The 23639-nt window shown below is 38.8% G+C and overlaps 1 protein-coding gene across 1 annotated transcript in view; it reads left to right on the top strand.

The window, feature by feature from the left end:
• Positions 1-23639, top strand: part of ldb3a (LIM domain binding 3a) — a 53924-nt gene that overhangs the window by 12001 nt on the left and 18284 nt on the right. Inside the window, exons 3-7 of the mRNA XM_036573576.1 lie at positions 10570-10721; positions 16006-16081; positions 19037-19059; positions 20382-20585; positions 22326-22492. Of these exons, the coding sequence (XP_036429469.1) occupies positions 10570-10721; positions 16006-16081; positions 19037-19059; positions 20382-20585; positions 22326-22492 (622 nt within the window). The remainder of the gene's footprint in view (positions 1-10569; positions 10722-16005; positions 16082-19036; positions 19060-20381; positions 20586-22325; positions 22493-23639) is intronic.

Below are 23639 nucleotides of genomic sequence, written 5' to 3'. Positions count from 1 at the left end.
TAATCCATTACATCAGCATATTTAATCCAAGCAGCGAGGGCGCATAACACTAACACTGATCAGAACGTGACAGCGTAGTGGCAGCTTGTGAAACCAGAGCTGTTCCAAGTTTCTAAAAAATCTCTGGTGAAACTGCAACTTGTGCTATTTGACTAAAAGGCAGTGTCTTTATTTCAGGAGGTCCATGATAACAGTACCATGCATGTGTAATATGGCGGGATACAGAATTACTGAATACCAGCACATCTAGGCATGATAGACTGTATAAAATGCAAAAATATTGACGGCAAGAATGTTTTCTGCTGGTAGTACGTTATCATTAATTTTCTTAAACACAGTAGAATATGGTATTATTCACAGGCAAACCAAGCTTTTGCTAGCATCTGTTTGACATTTGAGAATCAAAATTATTTCTGTGTGCATTATAGAACCTAATTAAGTCTAATTTAAACAAAATGCTTTAAAAAAATATGAAATTTGTCATGCATGTTCCCCAGATACAATTTTTTCAGTGGAAATTCTTTTGACTCCCAAGCTAGTGCTTAGCCTATCATAACATTGCCAGCACAATGGAGTAAACTTGCATTGTAGTTGTTCTTTTTTGTAGTACTGGATTTTACTCATTGTCCAGCTGGTCATTAGTAAAATTACTAACTTAGGCTATACTGTATGTAGTCTTTCCTTCTCAACTGGATTTAGCACAGTAGGGGCTGAATTTCCTGATATTTTATGACAAAGCCCTGTGACATTTGATTTGATACCACAGTACAGTCAGATATTTACTGAGCTTTCATCTGGTGGGAGGCTGAAATGTCAACCAGGAGATCCAGCATTTGTGATTTACCATCTTAACACTTTTCTATTTATGATGCACAATTTTAAATTAATAAAAGATTGTGTGTGTGTATGTGTGTGTAATGATACATGTAACTTGAGCTAATGGTGTTAAATTGTTTTGTGCACATACCATTCCACTGTCCTCTTAACATTATGATGTTTTAAATGCTTAGGCATTTAATTCTTATCATTCAAATGGCATTTATTGGATTGGTCCCCACAGCTTAAGATTGGGCTAATGCTTTGCTTTGATCCGAGCTGCATTAATTTTTGTGTTAATGGTTTTATGACTTGTATATGAGCCGTGTTGCGCTATTAATGACAGTTTGCCTGGGGAGAAGAATGCGTACCTTTTTAAAGTTTAGGATTAGCTCAGCTTCTGTAATTAGTGTTGATTTTTCTCCTAGCTGCTGGAATCAGTTTGACATGTTCTTTTAACACTTCTGCTCTCTAGTCTATGACTTTTCAGTCAGCCTTTGAAAAGCTGTGGCAATGTGTACAGTAAATAAAGAGTATGCATATATAAATTCGAGAGTTAACTGGACTGGTGTCAGTGCTATTCTCGTCTTCCTATCTCTGCATTCTCTTTTTCCAAGCAGCAGTTGATACAGAGGGAACAGAACTGACCTGCTCGCTCTACATACTTTATAGTATTTAGACACTAAACAGTGCTAGTGGTGTTTAATGCTGAACTGATGCATCTTTATTAACACTGGCAACCATTTAAAACTTTTTAGTATTTTGTCTGACTTCCCGTTATAATAGGTCTATGGTCTGTTTAGAAAATCTAGCTAGCCTGTCGATCCATCCATCCATGCACGTCCTCGAATCGTCTAAAGAATCAGCTACCCTGCCCATTCATTCATTACTTCTACCACATTCTGTCAAGTTTATGGAAAAAATGGAGAGCTTCTATCTACTGATGGACAAAAGTGAATTTTTCTATATAGTAGGGGTGGGAATCTCTAGGCACCTCATGATTCGATCATAATTCGAGGGCTGCGATGCGATTATAAAACGATTACCGATGCATCTTTTTTTCTATACATCATTTCTATTTTCTTACTGTCTGAGGACTTGCTAGTTTTAAAGCAAAGTATTTGTAATGATCCATAATGAATTTACTTCCAATATCTTTTATTAATAAATCAAATGGAAGTGATGTGGCAAGTGAACTAGAAGGCTCTCATTCACTGCCTTTGGAGCACATGAGAAGCTGCTGCCACTCATCTGCGATAAAATGCGCAGTTATGGTGAAATAAGATCCAGTGGCAATGGATGTCCACACAGCACGTTACAGCCGTCCTACCCGTTTTTAGTGACATTATAACTTTGGTTTTGGTCTCGTTGTAGAGAAAGGGGTGGAAAAATATCTTAGAGACAGGACGTGTGCAACACTGCGCGAAAGCCCTGTTTCGCAACGACTGAGAATTGCCGTGCAGACTGCAGATCACATAGCAACGATGCGTTATTCGCATTTATAAGCAGCGCAGTTGGTTTCCTGGCAAGTTAAATCTGCAACGAGAGACTGTCAAACAGTACATTTACATTCAGCACCTCAGTCAGAATTTAAGGTGGAATGGGAAAATTCGAACAAGAAGCTGGAAAATGAGAAGCGACTTCAGCCTCGCAAGACAGCCGAATGTTGAGAGACATTTTACAAGAAACTGCTCTAGTTTTGAGGTTTTCTGGCAGAGATGGAAGAAAAGCGGCTAAAGCTGAAGCTTAAAGCAGAGTGAAGTAAATCTGCGCTCTCGTTTATATTGTTTAGCCTATACTAGGACATTATCACACCCTGAGACAATGTTGTGGCTCCCAAGGTGGTTTGATTTTTGTTGAAAGGACAAAATGGCTCTTCTTAACATTTGGGTTGTGATTCCTGATCTAACCTCGCTTTTAATGCAGATGGAGCCGGTCGGATTTCTCACTCATCCATGTGTGTTTTTGTTATGTGCCGCCACAGACTGTCCAGGCGCTGCACTTACCCACTTCCAAGTTCCGCCTTTTGCTTTCCGTCAACATTACGTTATAAATTAAAGATTTAGAAAATCGATTTTTGACATTTGTGAATCGATTCAGAATCGTTCACATCCACATCGCGATGCGTCTAAGAATCGATTTTTTCCCGCACCCCTAATATTTTTTTTTTGATATGTATTTTCTATATTTAAGGTATTTACGTTTTGGATGATAACTATATGATATTGCAAAAACAAAAAAGCGAATACATTTGTAATAGTAACAATATTAATAACAACCATAGCAAAACAATACCATAATGATAATAATTATTATTGTTTTAATAGAACTATAATTTTTGCTACTGTTACAATTACTATTGTTGTTGTTATAAAACACAAAATATAACATTTTCTAAGTCCTTCAAAGTTAAAAAAAAGTTTCATTCTTAACTTAAAAAACAGCGTGAGAGTTTGCAACTGGAAAGTGTTCTTCACTGTGTAAACGCTATCATGGGCTCTTGCAGAACCAGTTTTAGTTGTTCTCTCCTACAGCCTTGCCTCATATTTGTTTTTCCTTTCTTGCCCATCCTCGATTACATTTTGCACCTTGTAGCAGGTGACTTAAATAATATTTCACTCTTTTCTGTATCTGTTGAAGACAGCTTGTTATTCCAGGCTTGCTAAGTTATCACATTGCCTGCTGGATAGATTTACTTCATTATGCGCAACAGTTATGTTAAATACATTTTTGTCTAGAACGAAACAACAGGAAAAATGGAAGCTGTTGCCAAGAAAAAATCATGGCATATCGTGGTCGGCAGAGTGTCTTCTTGCAATACACCCACTTTGTGTGCATGCCTGCTGCAGTGCGTGGCGGTAAATACTATGCTGATTAATGTAGGAGCAACTGCAAGCATCGCTCAGCGGTGCAGATTTGTCTAGAACACTCTTTTCAGAAGAGTTATTTAAGCTGTTCCTGCTCATGTTTAGTTTGTCTCGGCAGCGCTGTTTGTGGTTCACTGTTTTTGGATTTAACATCAAAGTATTCATGCACAATGTGGAGAAATTCATATCATGAGAGAATGTCAGAGAACTGTACCATGATGCTTGTGATGTCACAACCATGATCACGTATAGGGCTGCACTGATGCTGATACTGTATCGGAACCAGCCCTGTAACTGGCACTTAAATGCAGTATCGATATCAGTGATGGGCATGATACTGATACCTATGACCGTTACCACAAAGCATGCATGTGCGCGAGTAGACAGAACTTAACAACACATAGACGATGTGAATTGACAAGCAGCAGGAAAAAGCTGTGGAACAGTCTTGCGTCCCTTTGCTTCAACAAAGCTGAGAAATCCGTGGCCCAACGGCTGCTGCTGTTAGCATGCTTTTACTATTAGCATAATATTTACTGAACTCCAGCAGAGTCTGCTGCTCAGGGAGGTACATGAGCGTATGGGACGCACATATGGTACAAATGACTTGAGAAATTCAGATGTGAAACAACATTCAGCACCATTTTTGAAGAGCTGGAAAAGCAGCTGTATATAAATATGCATAATCCAACTAGTAAATGCCATTCGTTCAAGCTTGATATGTTATGTTAGTGTCACAGAACACAGCTTTTACCAAGATAAAATATTTTTAAAGTGGAAAGGTATATCAGGAGTTACAAGCTACTTAGGTTAGACACAGTTAGTACCAGTATCGGTACTCGGTATTAACCTATGCCTTGTCACACATGAATACATGTAGGCACTCATTCATGTTGAAGTGATATTTAGTGTCATTTTGTGCACACAGAGTTACTGAAGTGGAAGATGTGAGAAAAATTATTAAAATGTTTGCTGTTTCTGGATGCCAGGAAGCAAATGTATCACTGTAGTCTTAATAGACATGGGGTTTCTGCTTATAGAGTCTGAACTGAACACTTTATTCCACATTTCAGCCTGGACTGCATTTTGCACAAGGCATAATACAGTGCAGCCACACAGACCCTATCACAAACCCCTTAAGAAGCACCTTTATGATCACAATGTGAAGGAACAAAAGTCAAAATGTGTGAAATTTCTCAGATACCCTGAATGTTTCCAGTATGTTAAGACAGTTTATGTGGTAGAATGGGGCATAGAAATCCTTCATTGGTACCCACTTGGCTGCCCTATATTGTGCCTCTTAACTCCAACAGCTCTGTGCTCTTGTACAAGCTTTAAACTATGCTGCACATTCCAGGATCCCAGCCATTCCAGCCACCCATTAGATAACATGCTGCTTATGTTTGCCACCCCTGTACAGTCCACCTGCATATCAGCAACTCTGTATCCCCCCTGGCCTATACCATGACAGCCAGTTCTTAGCGTGCTGACAGGCAGGACTGTTTTTAGCATGCTGTTGAAGGTCAGGTCAGTACTATTGGAGAGACTATGATGGCTATATATACCAGCAGTGCCCTCCCACACCCAATCGAATCAACCTGCTCCATCCCAGCTCTGGTGGCTGTGTTAGATCTCCTGGAAGCTTGATAGTCACCCAATTGGTACAAAACCTTATTTAACTGTAGATATTAACTAGACTCGACTACGAGCATGAGTGCCTAAACATGAATGTGTTGCTAAGGACGTTTTGTTAAAGATGTGACTGAGAAGGTAGAGATAGCGCAGCTTTTTCGCTGAACAGGCTAACTATTCTAGCTGATAATAGCTATTTCCAGAAACAGTGAAAATAGAAGACTAAGTAATATATTGGCATATCGTCTACTTAGGAGAAAAGACTATATCTAGAAGGCGACGAGTCCTTATCATTTTTCTTTGAATACACAACTCTCTTCGAATTCTCCACTATCAGATGCACATAATGGCGCTTTTGGGGTATTTCAATACTGTGTGCATATGTGAAATGGCTGTTAAACCTATAGCCCAAATGTCTTTATTCAACAACAATTTCAATTAGCAGTTCCAATCTTCTCAACTGTTATCTTGCTATCTGTATCTCCTCCCTCTTTTTCTCAGTGCCCCACTTTCTCCCTGTCTGCTTTTTTTGACCCACAGAACAGGCCTTTTGTGTGTGTTTCTGAGAGAACAGGAGATTTGAGCTGGCATATCAGCCACCCATTCACCCAGGCATCAATTGGAATGAGCTGAGAGTGGAGAGTTAAAGTGTGCTTTGTGAACCGGTCCTGGTAATCCTCCCCTCACCCTCTCAAAGCCTTTGTTTTCCCATGCTTCCTTCCTTTTCCTCTCCCTGTTGGCTTTGCTAAACTAGGCACGAAGCAGAACTATCGATGCATCCAGGGCAGAGTTGAAATGAAACAGTGGTCAATAGCTTGTCTCTAATTCTAGGTACTTATCCAAATAACAGTGGCCCCAGCTGAATGCGCATGTAGTCATTGGGTTTCAGTCAAAACATTTATACTGTATTATATTAGGCATAACAAACTGGATTTTAAACCCAGTGGCGGATGTTATGCTCTTTCACTTTAAAATACTTATATTGTTAATGGAAGGACTACTACTCTACTGATCAGAGAGTTCAGATCTACTGTACATGATGTGGAGGATGGTAACTAGTGTACACTGGTCTGTTTTAAAGGGCCCATAAAAATCTGACGTTTTAATATGAAACAGTTTGATATAGCATGTATACATTGAGTGCGTTTACATGCACTTAATAATCCGATAACTGCAGAAAATCAGATTTTATCAGTAATCCGATCAATGCATTTACATGCACCTGAGTAAACAGATAATGGGAAAACTCTGGGTCTACATGCCTACATCTGGCAGTAATCAGATTTCTGCTTGCAGCCAGCCAGTAAACTCACAGAAGAAGACGTGACGTAAACGGAATGTAAATCAACCTTCATTTCAAACTTCATTCAGTTTTTTTTAAAAGCATCATGCCGTTTTACCTGCAAATATGAACATACGTCATCTAGAAGACGAGGCAAATTTAAATCCTTCATTTCGTCAAGCATTTATTTGGTTTCAGCATCGCTCCAAAAGTGTTTTGCTGCCATCTTGCGGTAACGCAGCTTGCATTTTTCCAGTACCACAGTCTTTTTTCGCACATGTACAGACTTGAGAAATCTGAAAGAAATCTGAGTAAGAGTATACATGCTCTGAGAAATCTGATTACCGAGCTAAAATACAGCTCTCTTAATCAGATTTCTTAATCAGATTTCTAGACCTTACTCCAGTCTAAGATATTGGAGTATGCTGTTTACCTGAGCATTTGAATAGTCAGATAACTGCATAAATCTGATTAATTTGGATTATTGAGTGCATGTAAACACACTCATTGTTAAAGTTTCAAAATGTGCCATTGACTGTCCAGGTCTTACAGCCCATTTACGGAAACTGACTTGCAAAAACTGCCTGTTTAGAATTTGTTGTATTTGTGATGCCATGAAAACCAGTGCTAGCCCTACCCGTTCACATTATTAAAAATTATAAGAAGTGTTTCAGCCCAGATTACTTCTTAGATGAGGCTCAATACGTGGCAGCTAATCAGGGAAATCATCACAGAAATCATTTTCAGAGGCTTCAGAGGCTTAACCAACTGCACAGCTGTGCAGAAAACCAGGATCTCACACTATGCAGCCAGTGATCAGAGGACAGATGTCACTCACATGCTTCCAAGAAGGCTCCTTCGAAACAGTGAGTCATTAGAAGAGCGTGGCATCACCTCTGCTGTCACCACAGTAACCTTTACTGAGATGTCAGTAGTCTCCCACAGGTGCAAGTGTCAGTTAGCCATGACATTTACAGTATGGAGGATGACATTTACAGTATGGAGGATTCTTTGAAAACCAGTCTGTCTCCTGACCATGATGCCAAGATCAAGACTCAGCTGTCGGACTGGAAAAAAAAAACTAGCAATCACCACACAAAGTGCTAGCTTTAAAGCTGCTCTGGACAAAATGACAGAAGATCTCTCTCAGCTGTAGTAGATATTTCTGTCAGTCTTCTCCCAGACAATCTGCACATCCCTGACATACCAGTTTTTCAACTGCATGCATTTGAATGTGAGAGAAAAGGTAATCCAGATGACTATTCAATTAACTCAACTCTCCATGACATTATCATAGTTTATTTTGACAGGCCTACACTTAAGTAAGCATATGATACAGTCAAAAAGTATTTGTGAAGCCGTGCCAGCAATTAATCCATCCTTAGGTCTTCAAGGGTAGTTATAGAAAGTTTGAGCGGTGGGCTCGAACTTGAGAAGGGTAATTAATAGCGGCAAAATGAGGGGAAAGCCACTTGTAAACCAGACCATGCCAATATCAGCAAGTGAATATAGAGTGTTCTAGCAGAGGCTTACACTAATTAGGATAATAATACCAAGACACGTGACTCAGCCTCATTGGTTTGTATTGTTCATGGCAAGCTGGAAAGAAATGCTGTAGAGAGGAAACACAGCTGTTGTGTACAGATTTAGTTATTGTGGCTCTGCACAGTTGTGTTATTCTTAAAGTAGACTAATGATTTTCTGCAAACTACAGTTAGTGGCGGTTGCATTGAGTTTGGGCAGGTCGCTCTAGCTCAGTGGTGGACCAACCTTCTCAAAAAGAAGTACTATTACTGTGTTGTCAATTAAATTGTTTATTTAAATCACAATATACAAAGCTCTGGAGAAAGTGCAGGAACATTCGGGCTGTGATGGAAAATTCTCAACACTGTGAAATGCAATACCAACACCAATGGGTGGTGGGTAATGCAAATGAGAAGCCAAATTGTTGTAATGTGGCACTAAAAACAATTTTAGACCTGTTGCCACCTGCATTTTATTAGACCTGTTGTCACCTGCATTGTATCAGCCACAGAAGAAATCTGTAATCTACAATTCTGCTTGTACTTTCACTCTGGACAGCTGATCTTCCTTGCATTTTAAGTTGGTGATGGAAGTAATTTGCTTTAATGAAAATGCAGTACAGTCCTTACGCTCTCTCTTGCAGTGTAATCTGTACACTTTACACAGCTGAACTCTCATGCAGCAATGCTCTGACTCTGATCGGCTGCAGTTTTGTATAACGATACATTTAGGCTGCTTTTAGTTTGAATGTCACAGATGGTCTGTACCATTACTAGCTCCACTCATACGTTCCGGAAGGGTAACCTAAATCAGCATGGGTACTCAGGTACGGAATGAGTCATTTGGCAGCGGAAATTATGTCAAAATGCTTCACAACTTGTAATCACAAACTTGTAACCATACCATACTGCACTGCCTGATGGAAAAATGGCATATGGCAATATTTAGGGAAAAAAATTATATGCTTCCATTGTTGTGTTGCAGTGATCTTTGAAACCCTATCGGTTTTACTCTATATAGTTAGTTAATTGGTGGAGCCTGGCTTTAATGCTTTATAAAATATTGCATTTTATTTGACTCCTTATAGATGCTGCAACCATGTAACCTTTACACTTGGTATATGGCCCTGCTTACTTGGTTTGGCCAAGAGAGTGGTTTGTATCTTAAAATACTCAGCTGAAAAGCCCAATGGATTCTATAGATTACAGGAAAAATGTCAACACCCAGTCCTATGCTGCTGCATCTTAAAATGTGACTGTCCAGTTCGCCTTTAATTATGTGACAGTAATTATGAGTACACAGTGGTGTTTTTAGTGTAGTTTAAAGACCTGTTTATCAGCCAACTTGTGCCTATTGTGTAACAAGTGTGAAAACATATCCAGGGCTGTTAGGTTTGAAGCAGGAGTGCCAGGGAGCATTAGCTAAATCTTATTTTTACTTCTTAACAAGAAGGGTCTGTGAGGACACTTGCCCTAAATGTACCACATTCCTTACATGAGTGGATATGTGCTTTCTCTCTAGAATGATTCTTAAGGCATTTGAGCAACACATAAAAGTGACTTTAAACATTGGAACGTGTAAACATAGCATTATATGATTTGAGTGAAAAGAAGATTCGTGCGGCTTTATTGCGGATTCATGTGGATCCGTGTTATAACTTGCTTTGTTAAGATGACCTTGGATGCATTTATTGATGGTGCTAATGGATTGCAACTACATCCATCAGCCTTATTTTGAGCTCACCTTACAATACATCTCTGCAGGCCATAAGCATGCATTACGATATTGTGTATCCAGCTGTCATGGATAACTCGTCACCGTGTGTTTTCCTACGTAGGTTGTTTTAATAAATGAAATCAATGGCTCAGTGCTAAGAGAAGGCTGCTGTGATACTCGGTTTGGCTCTTGGCAGCAATAGAGGACACAGGAGCTTAGAAGATAAATGGTAACATAGTGCTTTTCTTATTTTTCCTCTCTTTTGGAATGGTGTAGAACAAAATAAATATAGTTGTTGGCTTGTTGCAGCACTATAGAAAACAACCTTAATAGCACTAGCATAATTTGCTTTAAATGTTCTCTTAGTCTTACAAATTATGAGTTAGGAGTAAATTAAAGAACATTGAAAGGAAATTATGATGAGCACTGTCAGATTTTTTCCCACATTTGTGATTTTTGTTTGTGGTTGGTCCATTCATTATCCCCTAAAAACATAAGATCAGTAGTTGGTTACTGATTTCCAAAATCTACTGGAGAAAAGATGAGGGGGCATAATACTTTCAGCAAAAACAAGGCACACACACCCATTCTCTAACTACCTGCTATTGTACCTCTGTTCTGCCTTGCTACAGTCAGCTTAGCAACAGGCGATAGGAAAGCATGCTGAGCTGTGTTTATGAATGTGATGATATGCAAACATTTTGCTTACTTGTTTATATTGTCCATGCACAGATCACACCTGGGAGTAAAGCAGCTGCAGGTAACCTGGTTCAAGGTGACATCATCGTGGCCATCGACGGAGTCAGCACTGACGGGATGACTCACCTTGAGGCCCAGAACAAGATCAAAAGTGCCAACTTCAACCTGGCCCTCACCATGACAAGGTACAGCGTTTGTGTGTGTGTGTGTGAGAAAGAGAGACAGTGTCTATGTGAACATCAGCACTCTGTTGCTCATGCGGGCATGTTTACTCATTCTTACTTATGTCTTTGTAATTCCTCTGACCTTGTACATATTATGCGTTATGCATCATTCTTGTGTTTTAGATATTATCAAAGTAATAAATAAATTCTGATGTAGCTTACTTTGTCTAATCATACAGTTATTACAAAATTGTCTAATCATACAGTTATTGCAAAACACAAAATTAGTGTATTCACTACACTAAAATATAAACCTCCTTTGTAATTTCATAGTCATTTTTAAAGTCATTTTAAATGGCTGTAGGAGAGATGTAAGAGAGTAAAATGGTGCCAAATAATTATTTTATGTGTGTGTGTTTGTGTGTGAGCGTGTGTGTATTATGTCCCAGTACCAGGGTGCTACAGTTGGACTGACATGCTCTTAATAAGCTACTGTTAGTCCTGATTAGTGTTGCTGTAATAGAAGATCAGACAGGGAGATTAAGTGTTATGTGTCTAGGGGTGATATTAAATTTCATAGTGGTATGCTGACCAAGCAAGTGAGGCCTGAACTGGGGAACCTGCTTTCAGAAGGCAGTGGCTCTCAATACAGCCAGATATGCCATTAACCCCTTTCTCCTAGGACAGATTCATGTTTCCATTTGGACAATGTAACATATCCAGAAGTCCAGCACATGTATAAACTTAGAGGTAAAGGACACAGTTGCAACCATCCTTACATAGAATATAAACTAACTGATAAAAATGTGCAATAGGGTTTAATACGAGTTTAATCTGCTGTAAATTGCTGTGTGTATTAAATGGGATGTCTGCTCTTTTGTGACTTTATCTTTTTCAGAAATATGTGTTTCTGTTGCGCTTCCAATGTGTTTTGTGTAGCATTGTGTTACTGAATATCCAGTAAGTCAGTTTTTTGTTCATTGGTTTTTGTAGTGTTTTACATTTTATTTAAATTTATTTGCTATGTAATTCATACCAAATGGTTGGCAACCTAATTTTGTATTTATCTTTAAATGGAATTAAATGCATCTTTAGTTCAATTCAGTACATGTTTAGAGTAGATTTTTGTTATATTTCTTCTATGTTAAATGTTTCTCCCTAGTCTCAGTCTCTCTTCTGGTTTTTATTATTCTGTTATTTTTTAATGCATATAGAGTTATAAATGCCAGCAATTCTTTTAGGTGACTTTGAGAGCATTGGATTTTTTTTTTGTGTGTGTGTGAGACATGGGCGTGTGTGTGTGCACTTGTGTTAGGAGGAGGTGGCAATGTTTAAGCTGAGAAAAGGTCACAGAGCTTAATTTCTCCCCATGTTTTGTCTCAGTCAATTAGCCAGACTGCAAGCAGTTGAGCTTAATGGCACAGATATGAAGTGGAGGCCAGATACAGACTGCAGTGTCACTCAGAACACAGGCTGCTGCTTCATCATCGTATTCATGTTTCTCCAACTGCAGACGTCAACCAGTTCTCAACTGTTTATCTGGTTGTACTTTTCTATGTCTGACACAAATACTTAGGCAGCACTTTTCATACATCTCAGTTCACCTCAGTGTGCTGTATGAGCACAGTGCATGCATACACTTGCTTTCTGTTTTTTAAAGAAATCTACAGGGATATTTCTCCACTCCTTTAAAGTTCAATCTTAGAATTATGTAGCATTTTCTGCTTATACGATCTAAGTAATCCTAAACACATCCAGTGATGTTGAGGTCTAAACTGTGGGGTGGGACAGTCCATTGTTCTAAGAAGTATTGTTTATCTGATGGTGACAGTTTTGGTGGCCCACCAGGTTGTACACAAGTAGGAGTACAATTTTCTCTATATATTTTAACTATTTTTAAACTAGAGCTTTGGAACCGCATTTTTTTCACCTATTTTCCTTTGACTTTCCTTCCTCATGCAAGTGGATTATCTTACATGTAATATCCTCAGATATGTACTTAATGACTCTTTTGACTGTTGATTAAATAAATGAAGGGCATAATACTATTTATCAGTGCTGTACCACAGATATTACAGTCCACACACAGTATTCTTACAGAATAGGTCTTAAGTTTGTGTCTTATGTCTTTTCTGAAGTGTAGATTGTCTTACATGCACTTGAGTGGTTTACAAAGCTTTTTCTCCTCCAGATAGCAAGACTGCTTTTAACGTCTGAAAGAGAGCAACACTTCATCAGTCTTTTGGCTTTTTTTTTACTGCTCTGCTATTTGCAACCCCCTTACACAAACACAGAGATATACTTTCCCAGATTTAACAGTATATTAGGTTGTATTTTGTGAAGTATTCCACACATAATTAATATCAATAAGAAATTAATATTCATTCGGTGGTTTAACTAATTTAAAGAGCCTAATGTACAGGAGCTCCATGTAAGTGCATTTCAAAAACCTTAATCTACATCTCAAAAAGCTGAAGATATTTTTTGCGTGATGTGGTGATCAGAGGACAAGCCTCAGGAATTGTGAGCATGGATTTAACATAGAATTTTATCAAACCTTCAGTGGTTTAAGAATCATTAATCTCCAGCACTCTGGAAGGTCCTTGCTTGTTATTTGTCACTTTACATTGTGTAGTTTGTCACTAGAAGCGTGAAAATGCCTCTCCCCTGCTTGATAGGTGCATTTTGACAGAATGGCATCTGCTTCCAAGTGGAAGGGTGTAAATGGTTACTCACCAATTGTGTTTTCAGGTTCTTACCATTTGCAGCCAGATGTGAAGATACTATGCGTCTTGGTCTGTTTTTCAGTCTGTTTGTTGAACATATTCTGTTAATATTGTTTTCACAGTTTATATAGCATAGTATTAGGAATGATATACTGAAACATGCCATCAATCTAAAGCCCATCTAAAGTCTAAAGAGTTCTAAAGAGTTCTTGAAGTAAATGTTGCTGGAATTAGAAGTAGAAGATGTGTTTCTGCATGAGTTTTTCAGCATGGAGCCAGTAGTGTCTAGCTGTGTGTTTTTTATCAGATAGCATTATTAAGGGCTCTTGTGTTAGCAAAATTGCTAACAACATAAGATGAGTTTGTTCTCTTGAACGATGAATAACATGGTATCCGTACAATGAGAGATAGTAAGCATCTTTCCTTTAGAGCTTAATCAATGCCAGCAGTTTCTCAGAGCTGTGCAGTTTGAATGCTTCTAAAACTTCATCAATCTCTTGAGCATTTCTGATATGTCTGGAGAGAGATCAAGCAGATTTACAGTTGTTTCTCTCTATCACGAGTATGAGAACACCCCAAAAAGGAGTGTGCACCCTCTGCCTTATCTCTGTGCATACCTGCAAGGATTATAAAAGGTCATTGTATATTTTTAAGCTGTTTCACTGTTGCATTCCTAAATGATTCCATAATTCTTTCATTAAGATTTGTTAATGTCAGAGAGCTCCATTAGGGCTCTGAAGACTTTTCTTGATGCATTGGTTGTTTACATTGATATTCCACAGCCATACTCACACACAGGCATACACACAAATAGCTGGCGCTCAAAAACAGATATTCAGAGACCAAGCATGAATAAATATGGAGTTTATTCAAACAAAGCACCTTTATAACCTATATTTTCTTGTTTTTATTTTTCCCCTGAGGTCCACTCATGACATTTGTGTAGTTTTATGCACCAAAAACAGTCACAATTCATTTTTTTCATGACCATTTTCCAACTTTTTTTATCCCTTGTAATTTAAAAAGCTGTTTTTGTTACTAAGCTTGTTAGACTGAAATGTAAAATGAATTCTCTTATTGTGCAGGTATAGTTTTTGTTCATTGAGGTACAGACAATGTAAATGTACCCTCAAAAGTACATCAGTGGTCTTTAAAACTAACTGTGTACGTTTTTATACCGGGAAAAATGTATGTATTTGTACCTTTTCATAACATTTGTTTTAAAACAGAAAGTCTTGAATAAAGACAGGATATGTGGAGACAGTGCAACTTTAAGATCATAATTGCAGTGAATTATGGTACAGTTATGTTCCTAACTAAAGGTAACACCCCAGTGACCTTAGAGGCACCGCTTTAGGGATAGTTTAGTACCTTTTTTTCTAAAATTTTGTGGTGCCTCATTCAAAAAGCAGTCTAAAACACTCCTTATGTCTTCAATGTGAAAAAGTGGAGCTAAACTGTTGTAGTTGGAATTGGCGGATAAATGTAAATACACTGTTTTTTGTGACATCAAAAAAAATGGAAAATTCAGGCAGTTTTTTTTTAGCTTAGTTTTTGTATATGGACTGAGGAGTAAGCAGAACATTTCGAAAGTTTAACAGTATTTACATTCTACATCATGTAAACTTTCTACAGCAAGTCTTTTATTTACAAAAAAAAAGAAAATGATGGTTTTCCATGCTGTATGCCTTTAATATTAAATATAAAAACTCAGAAGATATGTGTTGGTTCACTGCTTGTTTTGGATAGTAAATAAAATGGCTTGATTTGTATTGTAGACATCACAACCCCTGGTTCCTACCATCACCACTGTAAAGAAATCACTCTAAAGAGTCACTTTAAACCACTCTGAATGACACTGTGTACATCTCAGTTATGCAGACTGGTGAAGGAGTTTGGTGTGATGCAAATCAATAAAGAGGGTTAATTTTTTGTTGTCATTAGGAATGATAATTGGCAGACGAGGTTGCAGTGCACTTCACAGAAATGTTGGGCACTTGCTTGTCCTGGTGAACCTTGAACACTCAAATGGAACTTTTATGACCAATCAGCTCGGACTTGACTGTGTTATTTACAGAGCACTCATCTAGGGTTTTAAAGCTGTTTATGCAAATGAAGCTTCATTTTTATGCAGTGGTCTTCCCAATGTAAAGCCCTTAAGTAATTAATTGTCAAGGCCCAAGACACTGTTTTGATTAATATAATTCAGTTAATTGTGTGTCTCTATGGAGATCAAATACGTGCACTGGATAATGGACTAAGGTGTTATTCAGAGCGAGCTTTCTGCTCTGCCATACAACTAGCGTCACTGACATAATGCTATTGCTTAAGCTAAGACTAATACACTTTGGATGTGACTTGGGTGGGTAATTTTCCCAATAACACTAAGATCCCCAAATAAATCTAATCAAGTAAATCTTAAGTTGATCTGGGTTCATGTTTTTTATCCAATGCAAGATTTCAGATCACCCTCAGGTTCCAATAATGACTGATTTGTGGTCTAGGACTGCATGATGATATTTGATATGCAATGTATTTCTTTCCTTTTTTAACTATTGATGTCCTCTGTTTTACTATAGGTCAAAGCGCCCCGCCCCTGTACCCATGGCGACGCCAAGAATTGATGCTCCAATGCCTGTCATCCCTCATCAGAAGGTATACCCATGCATAGTAGAATGTCCATACTACCAGTAAGGCTTATTATTCAACCTCTGTGCATCAGCAAAAAAGCCATTTCAATCTAAGCACATATATTCTGTGACCTCCGAACTACAATGATATAATGTTTCTGGACGTTCAGTTATGAGCAAGATGCCTGAGGGTAAGCCCTAGCTACAGTCCTTGTGGTAGGGAGAGGATTATTACTCAGGCTTACGTAGAGCTGTCTGTTGAAATGGCTATTACGAGAGCTTTTGGCTCCTGGATAGTATTTCACTAAGGATTCCACTCTTTCTCAGAAGAATTCCCACTTTTTCATTTTAACACCTCTGGAAAGTTCTGTGATGCCCCCTAGTGGATTCAACATAATGTGCAACCTGTTCATGGAATCTGTCCATTATTACCCCTGGACATTATCCTTTAGAAGTTAAAATGATATTTAGAGCACCTCCTCATTTTCTGTTTTCTTTATCCACATGTCTCCTCTTTAAAGGGTCAGCCTAATCAAATCAATGGTGGCCTTTATGCCTCTGCTGAAACAAACTCCTACACCAGCAAAAAGGAGCTCAACCAGTCCCCTGCATCACCATCTGCCCCAGAGGGCAAATCCACCCCCGCCCAAAAGAGACAGCAATATAACTCTCCGATTGGCTTGTACTCAGCTGAGACGCTGAGAGAAATGGTCACGCTGCAGGAGAGAGCAAAAAGCCTGGCTTCAGGCGAGCCTTTGGGGTATGTAAGCAGGCACTGAGCTATACAGCTAGCAACCACGGCAGGTGTGGGAACCCCTTGCAAGTCCCACTGAAGAACAAATTGCCAGACTTAAGGTTTAGAACTCATCAAGGGGAAATTTGCAGTTTTAGCTCTGTAACAAAATGTAGGCTCCTGATTTTCTACAGATGATCAATAAAATCATTTTACAAATAACTGCTAGAAGACCAAAAAATCTACCAACTGATTAGTGAGGATGCTGGAGACAAATTACACAAAACATTAATATTCTTTACACACTTACTGGGTATATTCTTTATATTAAAACACTGAAACTGAAATTTGATTAGAGGTGTGCAGATACTAAAGTAAAATTGGAGAAGAAGTGTGCATACATACTCTGATGTTTTTGAAATGGTGTATTTTATATTTTATATCCAATGCTGTGGTTTATGTTGGATAAAGAGCAAGGGGTTCCACCCAACCTGGCTGCTGACTGGCATTGTTGTATGACAGAAGGATGACAGCAGTGAAAAAGGCAGTTAGTCATCTGTTATGGCTGTGGTTTCCAAAGCGTACTAGACTGTGAACTTTCATTAAGTTAACAACCAAGTTCACTCCCTGCAGGGGGCCGTGTATGGTGGAGTGTAAGCACCTCTGCAGGCAAATTTGTTCCTTTGCATTAGGTGACTCAGGAGTTGTGTAAGAAAACTAGTTTGCTCTGAGGCTTCCAATGCACAGCTAATGGCCCACCTTCAGGTAATCTGAGCCTGCTTCATAGAGTAATACATCCACCAAAACATTCACACGTAGATACTGATCACTTAAGTGTCTAATGAGATTCATCAGGATATTAACTGAATTAAATTAAGCATAATTTGCATTTGTTGTGTTTTACACTGGTGTGTATTTCACCAAACAAATCTATTTCCCTCAAGATAAATAACACTATTTCAAAGTAGCATACACGAAAGTTGAGAATAACCAATAAAGGGCAGAATAACTGGCGTTTGCTGTCCACATTTCAGTCCCTTTAACAAGATCTGTGCCGTGAATTTGACAGGAGAGACAGAACGAGAAATATCCAGCACAGTGGGAATCCCATAACCATAAAGTGGTTCAGTTACGCTGTTACCATGAAGAGCAGGGCGAGAGAGAGAGAACACCTGTTGCTGCTGTCTCTAAAAAAGGCTGGGGCATGGCAGGGCTCAGGTTTCTAACTATCACATTCCTAACTATCACACCAATATATCCCTCTTATCCCTCTCCCTCTCACATACGTTTCACAGCTCAGCTCCTCTGGTTTTCGTTTTAACAATACATAATTTAGCATTCAAATTCTGCTGTTTTGTTTGTAGACTTAATTTTAAATAATGAATTTAAATAATGTTTTCTGGGTTTCTCTAGGGTCAGGTGGTCATAAAGTCACCATTGAGCAAAATATGCTGTTCGTGTTTTTATGTGTACTCAACAGCATGCTTTTGTTTATTAGCTTCTTTCTGCAGGCCCCCTAGTGGCCATTCCACCAGCATGATGGAAATCGACTCTGATATTGTTTATTAATATAACCAAATAAAATAGTTTGCCCTGTAACAGATTAACTAGGACACTGTTGGCTCTCTGCATGTATGAATCTGTGTTGAGCTGCTAGTGAGCAATAAAGGTGAAAGTGGAGGGGTGAGAATGCCCCGCTGTGACAACTATTATCAACTGTCCACTAAGACGGCAGTGCCAAGATAACATGGACAGCACAGTGCAGCTTTCTTCATATCAGACAATCCTGTATAACTGCTATAATAAAAAATAGCATTTAAAAACTATAAAAACTCTTTTATGTATGTTGACTTGCTTGCTCAAATACAAAGATAAAAATCCAGTTTGCTTCTGGTTTTGTAAATCATATAAACGCATTCCATCTACATTACTGAAAAAAATATGCATAGTTCAACTGAGAGATGTCCAAAAACAGGTGGAAATTGCATTATATGGCTGCGGTGAAAGGAGTTAAATTACAGTCTTTGGCTGTTGTGTGTAGGAATATCTTACCCTACCACTACCCCTCTTTTCTTTTATCTCTCCTTCTGTCTTTAACCTCTAGATATTTGAATTCTGTTTACCATGGAGGATCTTTATACATCCTTCAGTAACCTTATATGTCTTCAAAGTTAGATTGTGACTAAGTTGTTAACAGATGTCTCTCTCTCTTTCTTTCTCTCTCTCTCTTTCCCTTCACAACCATAGGTTATTACCAACACACCTGCCAAGTTAGTACAATGCCCTCTGGGTGCTGTAGTGCTGTGTGTGGTTTATATGCATGGTCATGTACTGTGCCTGTGGTGTGCTTAGGACCTTGTTTTTGTGCAATCTGGATACTCAGTTAAACTCTGCTGTGGCTTTGTGCTTGTATTAGCCTATCACTGCTTAAAATTGCAGCGTTAAATCAGCAACAATTACCTGGCTCGTTCTGGGATGAGCTTCATGATCATGTGTTGGTGTCTGGCACTGTGCTGTTCTGTGGTGGGGTCAGGAATGATAGGACTGCAAAATGGTTTGCCTGATGATCACTGCTGCTGCATGTCTGTCATACTCAAATCTTAGTTTCAAAAGATGGGTTGGGGCCAGCATGATGATGGCATAGAACTGATATGTTGTTGTGACCAGAATTGTTGATGTGGTTTGCATGTATTGGTAATTCGTTTTTTTTTTCTTTCTGGTGTTTAAAGGAGCTATGTTATTATAGTTCATATATTTTACATTTATTACAGATGTAAGGACTGTTATGGGATCTTCATAGCATTCATAACAGTCATTACTAGGGCTGAGTATCGAAATTCAATGCCTTTATGATACTGAGTGACTTCAGCATTACAGAATATCGAAAATGATGTCATTCAATATTAAATTTCAGTACTTAAATAGTAAGTCTCCATGAGCCAACAGGCAAGCTTACTCTAAAATCTAGACTGCAGATTGGCTGTCTAAATTACATTCTGTAAGCATTCTGCTATTAATGTCAGTTCTTTTCGATGAGTCTGAAGTGCATCACATTCAGTAAATAACACCCACGTTCAGCACTTCACAGTCATTTGTGGTTTAAGCCAAAGCCACTATAATTTTTAATTGAAAAGAAAGTATGGAATAAAGCATTCTTCAGTAATCAGGACTGAAATCATCGTATCAGTTGTTATCAGTATCTTTTTTTAATAGTATCCAGCCCTAGTCTTTACATGTTATTCAGAATCATTGACCAAGAAGCATTAATCAGTTCCTTCCTTAATCTCATTGTTTGAAAATTGGCTTTTGAAAAATCCTGGCTGTTTGCTGTTTTTATCCTAATATAAGGTTCTGTAAGAATGGTTACAGAAAACAGGAGATCCTGGAAGAAGGACTAACTTTTCATTTTTTGGTAGCTCCTTTAAAACTTCCACTTTTGCAAAAGAAACTTCTTATGCTCTCACTATTGCTTGTCTTATCCTCTAGCTGTCAATCCTGCAGCACTCCGCTGCCTCTCTCATTTCCAATTCATCCTCCCTTCCTCTCTCTTTTCCACCACTACCCCCATATCAAAATAACTCCACCGTCACAGCACTGAGTACCTCCCCAGTTTCAACCCCATTGCCCTGAAGGACACTGCTCTTTCTACCAACAAGCCCATAGAGGTGAAGGGGCCTGGAGGCAAGGCCACCATCATCCACGCCCAGTACAACACCCCTATTAGCATGTACTCACAGGATGCCATTATGGATGCCATTGCTGGTCAGTCTCAGGCCAGGGGTGCTGAGCTGTCTGGGTAAGACCATGTGCACCTCCCTCTCCCTTTTCTCTCCCACTTGCATGAGCCAGCCTCCTCCCACACTAGTTTAAATAGCCATGCTTTATCAGGCTGCTGCTTTGCACTAAAGTGATTCAGGACACTTGATTCTCTTTCCCCATACCTCATTCTCCTTATTCTCATTGTAGTAATCCTTAGTGCTAGTTGGTCTGTGTGTGCACTTTGGGTACAAGTAAAGCTGAGAGTGTTTGGAAATGGAACATTAATATATGTTGGGTGACCAAGAGAATTCTAGTTACATAGAGTATTGTAGAAACGTTCCTGAAGTTATTTATTTAGAAGTGTTCCTGTAGGTATTGTTAGCTAATTATGCAGAATTCATGTATGTGGCAATGCTTTCTTGTGAGACTTTACAGATGGAATGGAGCTGAATTAAACATACATGAGAAAACTGCAAAATCATATGCCAAGCAGAGCAGCTAGTAAAAAGGAAACTCCACAAAATAACCTACATACAACCTTAGGTTTGTTACTCAATGACAGTCAACTGAATATGTGTCATAGTTTCTCATGATATCAAAGGATTATCAAATTCCTTTGATAGAACTTTGACTGCACAGGCATGAGCAGCGTGTTCTGTGTGCACAAGATGTGTGCGTCTGGTGTACCATGTATCAGATATTAGTGTTAAAAATCCTGCTGTTTTTTCAGTGGTTTTGGGTCCTAACCAAGTGAGAGATCTCAAGTTTTTTTTCCCCTGTGGGGGGGAATTTTCATAAAATGTCTGTCCATCCGTGTCCATTGAATTACACACCCTGACCATCCCCTTTCATGTTTATTCACGGCTTCCCCGTCCCTGCCCCTCTACTGCCCTGGCTGGTTGATCTTTCCCAGCGATGAGGCTCCCTCTGGCTCCCCTCTTTCGTAAGTAGTTCTATTCATTCCTTCTCCAAGAGCACAGACTGTGCTCTCAGGCCTTTTCAGTCTCCCTCGTGCAACATGGCATGTTCACTCACCTCCAAACCCTATTTAATTTTCACTTTTCCCTCTCTCCTATTACCTCATATAGTCCTCTGAGTGGTCTATAAGGTAGCAGTGTTTGTGTCCTGCCCTTGATATTGTTTACAAAGATGTTGGTTATCCTTATCATTCCATGTCAGCGTTGTAGCGTTGAAGAAACGTTGACCGTTAGAGTTAGATTGCTGAAGGAGGGTCTGTAGAGATGGGCTTTGGTCTCTCTGTGCCTTTGGTGTGGTGATTAATTTCACTTGTTTATTTAGGCTGGCTTATTCAGGCTATTTAGGCTTATATAACACACACTAAATCTGGAAACCACAGTATCACTGCTGTACTCTGTCATCCTTCTGGGCAAGAGATTGCGATAAACTCATGAATTTTTGCACTAGTAGTAATAAATTATTAAAGGCAATAATAAAGGCAAGCTTCTGCTATTTAGATATTGATTATGTCCCATGCTTTTTCTTCTTTTGTTTTGTGAGCTTATGCTAGGTGCGCCTCTTCTCCCTGTGTCTTTAAATACATTTTAATGCACAGTTTATGAAACTGCAGCAACAAAAGTGGCATACACTCTATTACAATTTACCATGGTTAGCACTACTACAGTTACAATTACTCATGTATAATTAGCATCAGTTGCAGTTGGCACATTGAGTATACACTCAACCCAATCAAACACTCAACTCGACCTCTGGCCATGCTGGCTGTGTTTTATTGTTGCGGCTCTCTCTGTGGTTACAGTAGTCTGCCAGTTAAAGACCGTGTTATAGACAGTGCTTCCCCAGTGTATCAGGCCGTGGTCCCCAGCGAGGGCCAGGAGCTGGAGCCTGCTGAATGGGCCAGAAGAGCCGCCCAGCTGCAGTCCAAGTCCTTCCGCATCCTCGCCCACATCACTGGCACTGAATACAGTGAGTCTGCCCTCCAGACTCGCCCTACTCACGAAGACTTTTTATCTCTTTTTCATTTAAGTCTCACATCATGCTTCATTGATGACAATTAGAATCTTGCAGGAAGGTCTGCATCTTATGTGCTCATTACAAATGATTCATATAGTTATTAACCCTTTAAATTGAGGCCCACATTTGATTGCCTCAGTCTTATAACTTCATAACATATTAATTTAATTGTGGTTAGGAAATAATTTCATAGGCATGCAAATTTTGGTATATTATTTTGACCAATACCCGACTGTCATTAGTCTGTGACTAGACATTAACCGGCGATCCCAAAATCAAGGGCATGACCCATCAAATTATGAGTTATGAAATAGATAGTTCTGGTTGTGAAATCTGATTTGCTAAGCCATGTTCAAAGCCTTTGTAAAATACTTCATATATACACACCTATGAGCACACAACTGATTCCTTTGTAATGCGTTTAGATAATAGAAGATTTTCCTTGAATGGACTGTGCAACATACTTAGTAATGATAGATGGGGCCAGGCGTACACGTGTATATGAAGTAAACGGCCCAAAACCATATTAAATACTCCCTTAATACAAACCTAGTTTTGTTTAAACCAAGAGGCTGACAACTATAATATGTTAACGTTTATGTATATATTATATAATGTTTATTTAACCAAAAAAGTTTGTCAAGACAAATTGACTAGAATATATAATAATGGGCTACTGAAAGTTCTATGTTCTCAAGTTCTAAAGTCATATTTACCATTCATTACTAGCCCAACTTAAAAGAACTGTAAATGCCATGACCGGGGCTAGGTTTGGCTCTGTGTACATCAGTAACTCTGAGAAGCTGTCACCATCCTCCATGACCTTCTCTACAAATTTGCATATCCATGTGCAATTTCCTCACCCCACCACACATCACATTTTTTCTCGAAGAAGATGGTTAAAATAGTTGTCTGTCTTATCAATTACAGATGTTTCATTTCAATTTGGACCATCGTTGTAGTTGTGCTACCATTGTCTCGAAACTGGACACAAATACCACTGTTTTTAATTGCGTAGGCATACAATTCAGCTTGAATGATAAACCCACCTGTTCAGATAGGAACTGCTGTTTATTAGGATTTAAATAAAAGTACATAA

Source organism: Colossoma macropomum, unplaced genomic scaffold (genome assembly GCF_904425465.1).
Source record: "Colossoma macropomum unplaced genomic scaffold, Colossoma_macropomum, whole genome shotgun sequence".
In the NCBI taxonomy this organism is placed as follows: domain Eukaryota; kingdom Metazoa; phylum Chordata; class Actinopteri; order Characiformes; family Serrasalmidae; genus Colossoma; species Colossoma macropomum.
This window is presented reverse-complemented; position numbering and strand designations above follow the sequence as displayed.